This window comes from Emys orbicularis, chromosome 3 (assembly GCF_028017835.1).
Source record: "Emys orbicularis isolate rEmyOrb1 chromosome 3, rEmyOrb1.hap1, whole genome shotgun sequence".
NCBI classification, from domain to species: Eukaryota; Metazoa; Chordata; order Testudines; family Emydidae; genus Emys; species Emys orbicularis.
Genome location: NC_088685.1, coordinates 15,602,332 through 15,613,489, shown reverse-complemented (window position 1 = coordinate 15,613,489; position 11,158 = coordinate 15,602,332). Strand labels below are relative to the sequence as shown.

Sequence of the window (11,158 nt, the reverse complement as noted above, 5' to 3'; positions counted from 1 at the left end):
AATCGACTACATTTTAAAACAAAGAATTAAAGCAGAAAAAAACATGAGATGAAAGGTCAGATCTTCCAGCCTTTACTCAGGTGAGTAATCCCATTGAAGTCAGTAGGATTTCATATATAAGGGCTGCAAGATGGGACCCTGATTTTCTAAAAGATGCTGTCATTAAAAAGAAGAATTTCCATGAAGGGAGGAATCAGAGGCTGTTATTTTATTTCAGTGGTGCAATGGCAGGAGGCAGGACATCTTGCCTTGATCATGGGGTTTGTACATCCAGGGAACACTGTTAAACTAGGACAGTTTGAGTAAACGTCCACATACTTACAAGGATTGGCTGAAAATGAAACAGAGCATAAGATTAGGTATTAACAAGAGGGGGGGGGGGAAAAACCCACGCTGTTTCCTTTAAAGCATATTTTGACTCAATAAGTATTTTTCACTGTATTTTTTTTCTGTTCAGTTTTATTTGTTCCCCAGTAAAGTTGTAGAAGTCTAACAGAAAAATTGTTCACTTAGTTTAAGGCAATTTATCAGGTGCAGCAATACTTTGTTTTAATACAGCTTATTACAATACAATTACAAGACAAGTCAGGTTTGGAGGTCGGTCACATTTTAATAAGACTAGATCAGTTCTCTCTCCTTCTATTTCCCATAAGAGTTTTGTCCCAAGAATGAGCTATCCAGATTTGCAAACCTAGTGTATTCTGTGAAGTGTATCATTATATCTTCCTGGTAGTCCTGGAGGAAGAAGTCATATGGAACTGTCCTACTTCTCTTGTACCTTTGCCCAGGGGCTTGGCACAGTCTCACTTGGAGAGCAGCCATACTGTCCCTTTATTCCCAGAAGCATTGTGCCTGCCTCAGGTGCAGCACCTCCAGGAGTTTGTGGCTCTCAGAAGTTACAACAGCAAAATCCATTGCAGGTTTTTCTATATACTCTGCAGTTCTTAGTGTACAAATACAAGTGGCTTTCGTTTTTAGCAAAAGGCACTGACAGTCTACCACATAAGAATGGGGAACGAGAGCCGCCTCTCTCTGCCTGGGGAGGAACATTAGGAGACATAGCAGGTGAAACACTCAGCCATTGGGCCAGCTTTTTCTCACACACTCCCTGGCAGCTGCTGCAGTTAGAGAGGCACCACAGCAATCTTGGAAGAAATTTGTTGTTCAGAGGCAAAGGGGCTAATACACGAAACACAAAGCGCTGGAATGTGCCAATGCTCACTCACATGGTGGAGACTGAGTTCCTCTGGCTTCAGTGGAGCTACTTCCATAAGTAAGTGCTCACCAGAGTGAGGAAAGGTTCCACACTGAGGCCCGAAAACTATTACCCAGAATGAGAGGTAGGAAAATGCCATTTTCCCTCATGGACTGGATCAGTGTTTCTCAAACTGGGGTCGCCGCTTGTGTAGGGAAAGCCCCTGGCGGGCCGGCCCGGTTTGTTTACCTGCCCCGTCTTCAGGTCTGGCCGATCGTGGCTCCCACTGGCCGCGGTTCGCTTCTCCAGGCCAATGGAAGCTGCTGGAAGCGGCGCGGGCCGAGGGACATACTGGCCGCCGCTTCCAGCAGCTTCCATTGGCCTGGAGAAGCGAACCGCGGCCAGTGGGAGCCGCGATCGGCCGGACCTGCAGACGGGGCAGGTAAACTAACCGGCCCGGCCCACCAGGGGCTTTCCCTGCACAAGCGGCGACCCCAGTTTGAGAAACACTGGACTGGATGAATGACTCGGTCTAAAACCCTTGAGGGAACTTGCTCATGCCATTGTAGGTGTTAAATATTTTTAACATTGTCACAAGTTCCTTTTTTTGGGGGGGGGGGGAGGGGGAGGTAGGGAACTTAATGATCTCCTGGCTCATATTAAGCAGCATATGCCCAGCTATATTTCTCTCTCTATAATCTCTCTATATAAACTTACTCCACAAGTTCTCTCATTGATTTCAATAGAATTCATTATATACTTATGTGGTGCCTAGCACAACAGGGTCCTGGCCCATGATCATGGCTCGTAAGCACTATCATAAAGCAAATAATAAATATGAACAATTGCAAAGTCCTATTCAGTACAGAATCATAGAAATGTAGGGCTGGAAGCGACCTTGAGAGGTCATCTGCCCCCATGCTGAGGCAGCATTAAGTATTCCTAGACCATTCCTGACATACTTACCTAGCCTGTTCTTAAAAAAAAACAAAAAACAAAAACCTTCCAATGACGGGGATTCCACATCCTCCCTAGTAACCTGTTCCCATGCTTAACTATCTTTACAGTTAGAAAGATTTTCCTACTATCTAACATAAATCTCCCTGACTATAAACTGAGCCGATTACTTCTTGTCCTACCCTGGGAGGACGTGCAGAACAATTGATCAGCATCTCCTTTATAATGAAATTTGACATATCTGAAGAATGTTATCATGTTCTCCTCAATCTTCTCTTCTGATGGGGACAGGATAACGTTATGACAGTCCCCTGACAGGATAACTATCCCCTCTCAGAAGCCCTTACATGAGCCCCTACACATGCTCATTTTTAAATATAACATGGTTAGCAATGAGTGTGTGTAAGGACCTCGCAGTCATGTTCTGTAGGCAAGATTTTTGAGTTGATAATTTCTCAAAGCCTCCCCGCCAAGGGAATTAAACATTGTTTTAGTAAGTGACAACTTTGCCACTGCAATACTTCAAACTGCTAAAACTTACTGCATAGTCTGTTGTCACAAGCATTAGGGCAATCTCCACACACTGGCCCTGATTTGTAAGGTGTGCTCATTAGGTTTCTGTAATTCCCCCTGAAATGGTAAAATTAAACAGCATAAAATGTGAAGTCATCCTACAACACACATCTTCATTTACACTCAGGGGACATTTACACTGCAGTCGTGTGTGTGTGTGATTTGCTGGTTGTGTAGACAGTCCTGCACTAGTTCTAATCTAACCGCAATGCTAATGGAGCAAAGATGCCATGGGGCAGGCTTCAGCACAGACTAGACAAGTGAGTATGTGCCCAGCAGGGTCAGGCAGGCTTATACAGCGTGGGCTGATGTCTGCTCTACCACACACTCACTGCTATATTTTTGCAAGCTAGTGAGAATAAAACTAGCACAGACGCATCTACATGACTTGCAATCACATCCCTGGCTGCAGTGTAGACACACCCTTAGTCTGGTATGTGTCAAACAATAATTTCAAATGTCAAAATGTAAATATTAAAATGAATCAAAGGTGTATGGCCAAATCCCCTGCACTGCTTTGAAAATCTTACCCCATTGTCTTTATTGTTAATGATTAAGGCTACGTTTTAGTCAAAGGTATTTTTAGTAAAAGTCATGGACAGGTCACGGGCAGTAAACAAAAATTCATGGCCCGTGACCTGTCCATGACTTTTACTAAAAATACCAGTGACTAAAACTTGGGTGGGGGGCCAATGGTGCTCGGGGGGGGGTGGGTGGTCCGGGGCGCCTTGGGTGCTGGGGGCGGTGGCCCAGGACCCTGCTGGTGGTGGTGGTGGGGGGCAGGCACCATGGTCCAGGACCCCTGCTGATGGTGAGGGGGGGAGGGTTGATGGGGCTGATAGGGGGCTGGGCTCCCTACCCGCTCCACGTCCCTGCAGTTCCTAGGCGGTGGAGGGGCCAGGGGGCTCAGCATGCTGCTCCCGCCACAAGCGCCAGCTGCCACAGTGCTCACTGGCCGGGAACCACAGCCAATTGGAGCTGCGGAGGCAGGACCTGTGGGAGCGGGCAGTGTGCAGCACGGAGCTGCCCCTGGCCCCTCCGCTGCCTGGGAGCTGCAGGGCCATGCCAGTGGGAGCTGGGGAGACCCTCACTCTGAGGTAAGCACCCCCCCCACACCTCCCAACCCCCTGCCTCTGGCCCTGAGCCCCCTCCCACACACCCAAACTGCTGCTGCTGGCCCAGGGGCTGCCCCACTCGGGCAGCCCCTGAGTCAGCACCAGTCGCTGCAGAAGTCACGGAGGTCACAGAAGGTCATGGAATCTGTGACTTCTGTGACCTCCGTGACAGACTCGTAGCCTTATTAATGACAGATTGCTTACAATACTTGCAAGTGCTTATGTGCCATCCTGAGTAGCGGGCTCGCAATGACCAGCGCTGCTACTTCAAAGGAAGGTGCAAGAAACCCTGCAGGAGGCAGTTAGTAGATAACGTGTCCTAGGGAAAGTTTCTTGCAGGCCCCTATTAGTTAGAAATACGAGCATCTTCTTTTTCACTTACCCGGCTGTTAAGAAAAAATGCTTAGATTTTTGAGCAGAGCAGACCTCACTGGGCAATTATTGGGGGGTTTGTGGGTTGTTTTATTTCAAAATGTAATTTGCATGTATGCTTCTGCATACCATTATTACTGAATTGCTCCTCTGACCATAAGCCCACTTTAAAAAATATGCTGCATTTTGCAATGTAGCTGACAGCTCCTTGGGTCATTTTGATGAATTAAAGCACTAAGGAATTCCGATAATCAATGAAATCCATAGTTAATACATACGCAGGGCAGTAATGGCAAACGTAATAGTATTTGTAAAATCTCTGAGGACAATAGGCAATTGCACAACCAATCTGGTAAGACTTGTACCAAACCACCTGGAGAGAGAAGAGTAAATAAATGAGTGAATATGAAGGGCTCTATATTTTTAATATAATAAAATATACATTTAAAAACATTTTCCTATGAAGTTGAGATTTGGGCATATTATCTTATTACACAGTGTAGCAGAATATGTTACATCTTGTAGGAAAGGAAACAGAAACACTATGTAGTTTTCATATTGTCTTATTCACCCTTCATAGAAAACCATCTAGGATGTAATTGGAATGAAACCCAAGCAACATAGTAGATTCTCAGTCACCTGGAGTTTTTAAATCAGGCATAGACATACAAACATATACACTGGTTCAACCACAAATTGTTGGACAAGAGGCAGGAATCAGTAGATAAAATTATCTGCTCTGTGTTACACGCAACTGGTGAGACTAGATGGTCATAATGGCTCCTTCTGGTCATGAAATCTAAGACAATACAATTGTACAGAGCATTTGTAAACCAATCTACAGATGTTTATCTCTCTAGGTTCTTATCTCGCCCCCATTCCAGTAATAATCAAATGCCTCCAAAAAATTTACAAATATAAATTAAGTCTCTTTTACACTTACTTCTTTCCTAGCCTGTAGGGGAATTAGCTTGATTAGTTTATAACTAGTGCATGAGAGTGAGTGTGTGTGTATGGGTCTGAAGAAGGTATTGAAGGAAAGATGATATTAATTTAGGGCCTGAACAACAACAGCAAGAACAACATTACTCCCACAAGAAAAATAATCTAGTAGGTTATCTAGTCTCTCTCTCTCTCTGCCAATGTGGTATTGTTCCCTACAATTTATGGAGCTTGGTCTAGCCTAGTTTTAAATTATGCAAGCCATACGGTTTCCACCACGTTCCTTGGTCTAACAGACCTCACTGTGGGGAAATTGGTCATAATATTTAGTCTACAGTTTCCATAGTTTTATTTTGTTTTTTGTCCCATTACTTTTGTTCTGTTGGAATAATTCTTATCCTTTATGGTGTTTATTCCCTTTAAGTATATTGAGGCTGTTATTTCTCCTACCCCTGGTAATCATAGAATCATAGAATATTAGGGTTGGAAGAGACCTCTCGAGGTCATCTAGTCCAATCCCCTGCTCAAAGTAGGACCAACACCAACTACATCATCCCAGCCAAGGCTTTGTCAAGCCGGGCCTTAAAAACCTCTAATCATTTAGCCAAGCATGTATCAGTTAAAACATGAATATGACAAGTGGTGTTATGGTCCTTTACCTGAGTATAATGGCCAATCACTGCACCTGGTGTGGTTGACCCAATGCCATATATGAAATTTCCCACCTCACTGTACCAGGCTTGAATTGCATCTGACCAGGAATTGGGTGCAGTTGACATGTAGAGATTTTCGCCACAGCCCACTGCTGAAAATGGAAAGGAAACCATTCACAAAAGCTGATGAAAGGGACTTAAGAAGATACAAAAGCTTCAGCATGTGGGGAGAACCAGTAGAAGATTCAGGAATTTCTAGGAGAGCCTGGTGGGAAGAATCTATTTCATTTCCTGAATACCCACATTTTACAACCCTGGCCTCTGTCACTCTTCAGGTCATGAGTGAATAGTGTTGGGTAAATTCCAGTGGTTCAAAGGTTACCTTTGGTTCTCATAAGTATTCAAAGATTCAGATGTTTTTTGAACTTTCACGGCAGCGATAAGTTAGCAGAACCCAGATACACCAAAATGCCAACATATCCCTAAAACTCTGAGATCCATCCACTCTGGACAGACATTGCTGCCAGCACAAATAAACTTCTTGACATTGCCCCCTTGTTCCTTGTCTAATAATATATAGAGATATACCTATCTCATAGAACTGGAAGGGACCCCAGAGGATCATTGAGTCCAGCCCCCTGCCTTCACTAGCAGGACCAAGTACTGACTTTGCCCCAGATCCCTAAGTGGCCTCCTCAAGGACTAAACTCACAACACTGGGTTTAGCAAGCCAATCTCAAACCACTGAGCTATCCCTCCCCACATCATGAATAGTCACATATTGGCCCAGCCTTCTTGTTTCCTCCATAAACTATGTCCAGATTTTAAGGATCTACTGTTAATCCATCCTGGTGTTTGGTATAAAAATATTGGGAAAATAGGATTTCTTGCAAAGATTTTTAAATCAGAAGTAACTCCATAGATGTCAGTGGAATTACACCAGTGTAAAACTAGTGCAACGTAGATCAGAATCAAAGCCTAAATTTGGATCTGGATTCTAACTTTCTCATGTGTCAGGAGTGTTCACGTCCAGGGTCTTGCTTTGGATTCACTCTTGAATCAATCATAAACTCAAATTAACAATAGCCTTGTTCATCACTCTGTGAACAAATGCAAGTGACCTCAATTAAAAGGGATTTACCTTCTCACCAAGCACTTTTCATATTATTAGAGCTGTTTGGGGATAAAGAATGGGAGGAGGGGGATTGGAAGGAGATAAATCTAAAAAAAAAATGATTTTTTTCCCAATTTTTCTTCAGAAGTTAAAAATGGTGAAATTTCTTGGAAATTTTTCATTATTTCTTTGATGTTGAAATTATAGTCAATATTCAAAAAAATGTTGCATACGCAGAATAGATGAATCCATACACTCCAGTGTTATAAGTCAAGTATCAAGGGGTAGCCGTGTTAATCTGTATCTACAAAAACAACAAGGAGTCTGGTGGCACCTTAAAGACTAACAGATTTGTTTGGGCATAAGCTTTCGTGGGTAAAAACCTCACTTCTTCGGATGCATAGAGTGAAAGTTACAGATGCAGGCATTATATACTGACACATGGAGAGCAGGGAGTTACTTCGCAAGTGGAGAACCAGTGTTGACAGGGCCAATTCAATCAGCATAATATTAATACCACTTAAATATGAATGGGGTTACATTATCTGCAAATTGTTTGTATAATGGGTTGAATGAAGCATTGTTCATTTAAAAGTGATACTTTACTTACTAGTTGTCCTTCTGTTTGGGGGACTATGGGATAAAGTACATTGATTTGCCCAACTCTTGGCATTCTTTGCAGCTGCAGGACTCCATTCCTTAATTAAATGAGAAACATTATGTGTTCAGATGTGTACCTCTTTGTACTTCGTAATGCAAAACATAGAAGAGGACATACACTTGGGAATTGCATTTTCAGTGTTTAAAATTTTCTTGACAATTCCTTCTCTCTCATTTGGGCAGTAAAATGAGGAGCAGCTCAGTAGCTGCCCACCTTAGGAGAAGGCTAGATATCACGGTGGTTAGCTAGATGGAGAATACATCACAGGGCAACCTGGGAGACCAGACCTAGTGGTTTTTCCCTTCAGTTCAAAAGGAGATATCATTTTTCATAAGCAACAAGATTTGTCATATCCAACATTCTCCCTTCCCCTACTAACTCCTATGTTCATTAACATTTTATCAGGGAAAGGATTCAAATGGCATGTTTTCTGCCAGGGGATATGCTATGCCCTTCCAAATTCTCTAGTAACATTGATAGGGTTTGTATGCATTATAGATTGCTTTGCAAAATGCATCTTACCATCCTCAGCATGTTGCTAGCGGTTGGCATCACCCCTCTTCTTAAGGCATTGTGCTTGTCAACAATCTCCTTTTGTTGATATGCGTTGTCAGTTGACAAAGAAGCTAAACCTGGAGTCTAAATTAAAGAAACGTACAATAGTTTTTCCTGTATTTGGTTGTGTGAGTCTAAAATATTTTAATGTAAACCTAGGAATCAATTCAAATTAATGTGTCTTTAAAATATTTCATGAACTAATTATGTGTATAAACTTAATTTCATCAGAATGAATCTGTCAATCAATCATTGATTAATTAATTATAGATCAGATGCTAATATCTTTATTCTATGCTATATAGCACCTTACTTCACGTGTGGTCCCAGTGAGTACAATTTAGCAATCAGAAACTGATAGTGTTATCTAATCTTAGAATTTTTAGACTGCCAAATTCTTTGAAATATATTGGGCCAAATACAGTTCTGTTAAAGACAGGAAAACTCCACTGAATGTATTATTATTTATTTATTTACTAGGGCTGTCAATTAATCGCAGTTAACTCACGTGAATAACTAAGAAAAATTAATTGCAATTAAAAAAATAATGGTGAATAATCACAGTTTTAATTGCACTGTTAATAGAATACCAATTGAAATTTATTAAATATTTTGGATGTTTTTCTACATTTTCATATATATTGATTTCAATTACAACACAGAATACAAAGTGTGTGTTATTTTTTATTACATATATTTGCACTGAGAAGGGATAAATAAAAAAAATAGTTTTTTTCAATTCACGTCATACAAGTACTGTAGTGCAATCTCTTTGCTGTGAAAGTGCAACTTACAAATGTAGATTTTTTTGTTACATAACTGCACTCAAAAACAAAACAATGTAAAACTTTAGAGCCTACAAGTCCAATCGGTCCTACTTCTTGTTCAGTCAATCGCTCAGACAAACAAGTTTGTTTACATTTACAGAAGATAATGATGCCCTCTTCTTATTTACAGTGTCACCAGAAAGTGAGACCAGGCGTTTGCATGGCACTTTTGTAGTTGGCATTGCAAGGTATTTAGGTGCCAGATATGCTAAACATTTGTATCCCCCTTCATGCTTCGGCCACCATTCCAGAGGAAATGCTTCCATGCTGATGACGCTCATTAAAAAAATAATGCATTAATTAAATTTGTGACTGAACTCCTTAGGGGAGAATTGTATATTCCCTGCTCTGTTTTACCTGCATTCTGCATATATTTTGTTTAATAGCAGTCTTGGATGATGACCCAGCACATGTTCATTTTAAGAGCACTTTCACTGCAGATTTGACAAAACTCAAAGAAAGTACCAACATAAGATTTCTAAAGATAGCTACAGCATTCGACCCAAGATTTTAGAATCTGAAGTGCCTTCCAAAATCTGAGAGGGACGAGGTGTGGAGCATGCTTTCAGAAGTCTTAAAAGAGCAACACTCTGATGTGGAAACTACAGAACCCGAACCACCAAAAAAGAATATCAACTTTCTGCTGGTGGCATCTGACTCAGATGATGTAAATGAACATGTATCGTCCGCACTGCTTTGGATTGTTATTGAGAAGAACCATCCGTGAAAATACCATGAAATGTTTCAGTTCTTTAGTATACTATAGAATTTCTTCATGATTGTGAATGTTATACATAAGGTTAAAAAACAGTTTTCTTTGTAACCCTCTGTTTTCCCAGTTATGACTATCTAAGCTCGGTCAGTATTACTGCATGTGTGTGTCATTTCACTTTTCATTTGTAAACCTTACTCAGCCTCAGGGTCTTAGGCCCTGATCCTATGATTGCTTCTTCATGTGTCTGACTTTACTCACATGAGTAATCCTATTGCTAATGAGAGGATTACTTATGTGAGTAAAGTTAATCTGGAAAGTATTTGCAGAATCTGTCCTTCAGTTCAGTGGTTCTCAACCAGGTATATGTGTATCCCTGAGGATACGCAGATGTTTTCAAGGGGGTACATCAGCTCATCTAGATATTTTCCTGGTTTTATAACAGGCTACATAAAAAGTACTAGCAAAGTCAGTACAAACTAAAATTTCATACAGAAAATGACTTTTTTTTTACTGCTCAATATACTATACACTGAAATGTAAGTACAATATTTATATTCCAATTGATTTATTTTATAATTATATGGTAAAAATGAGAAAGTAATAATTTTTCAGTAACAGTGTGCTGTGACACTTTTGTATTTTTATGTCTGGTTTTGTAAGCAAGTAGTTTTTCAGTGAGGTGAAACTTGTGGATACTCAACACAAATCAGACTTCTGCCAGGGGTACAGTAGTTTGGAAAGGTTGAGAGCCACTGCTTTAGTTTGCCTTGAACACTTATGCCATTTAAAGGATTTAAGTGCTTGTATTGCTTTAGGGACTTAACTGGGTTTAAAATTTCACCCTCCACCCCCTCAAAAATGGGTCAAAATCAACATGAAATGCTTTGAAATAACTGAAGTGGAACATTTCAAATGACGTAAAAATGATTTTTTATTTATCAGTTTGCAAACATATTTGACATTTTTACTTTTCATTGTGATTCAGAAATCTCAAAATGTTCCTGGGATTGGAAAAATGTTTCCCACCCAACTCTTGTCCTACCTGTCCGGTGGATGGCTGCAGCACAGCAGCCAGGCCCAGGAATGCAGCCAGCAGAATCATCTCTGAAAAGGGAAGAACAACCTGCTTAGTTCTCTTTCCTGCCTATAGCTTATGTTTATTTAAATACATTCCAGCAGAAGCATGCTGCTATGTGCTGTATATGTCTGGTGTTTTTCTCAATCAGAAAGGTAGTGGTTTTGTCACCAGGTCTTTATACTAGAGAGAAAAATGCTCCTTTCTTTCTCTCTCTGTTACTTCTAACAGCACTATGATCCAACCAGGAACTGATGTTTTTCTCACAGTACATGCTCCTTTAATAGAGGGTTTTCCTTTCTACTAAGTTACATGTAGAGGGATGTCCTAATTTCCCTGCATGGAGGAAGGGGAGACATTACTACTGCTGCCACCCTGCCGTGGGGCTTTCATTATGTGGGGAC

General features: G+C 41.1%; 1 protein-coding gene across 1 annotated transcript; it reads right to left on the bottom strand.

The window, feature by feature from the left end:
* Positions 1 to 203: 203 nt before the first annotated feature.
* Positions 204 to 10,781, bottom strand: LOC135876337 (cysteine-rich venom protein pseudechetoxin-like). The gene is made up of 7 exons (XM_065401518.1): positions 10,722 to 10,781; positions 8,105 to 8,221; positions 7,532 to 7,619; positions 5,814 to 5,959; positions 4,491 to 4,585; positions 2,694 to 2,782; positions 204 to 331 (listed from the first exon to the last, which is right to left on the bottom strand). The coding sequence occupies exons 1-7, from the start codon at positions 10,779 to 10,781 to the stop codon at positions 204 to 206; spliced, it is 723 nt and encodes a 240-aa protein (XP_065257590.1).
* Positions 10,782 to 11,158: the final 377 nt, after the last annotated feature.

Coding starts and splice junctions, on each gene's coding strand:
- LOC135876337 (XM_065401518.1), bottom strand. CDS start 10,781: ATGATTCTGCTGGCTGCATTCCTGGGCCTGGCTGCTGTGCTGCAGCCA. Junction 4,586..5,813: donor TGATTGGCCATTATACTCAG/GTAAAGGACCAT, acceptor TTCTCTCTCCAG/GTGGTTTGGTACAAGTCTTA. Junction 332..2,693: donor TTGTGACAACAGACTATGCA/GTAAGTTTTAGC, acceptor TTTCATTTTCAG/CCAATCCTTGTAAGTATGTG.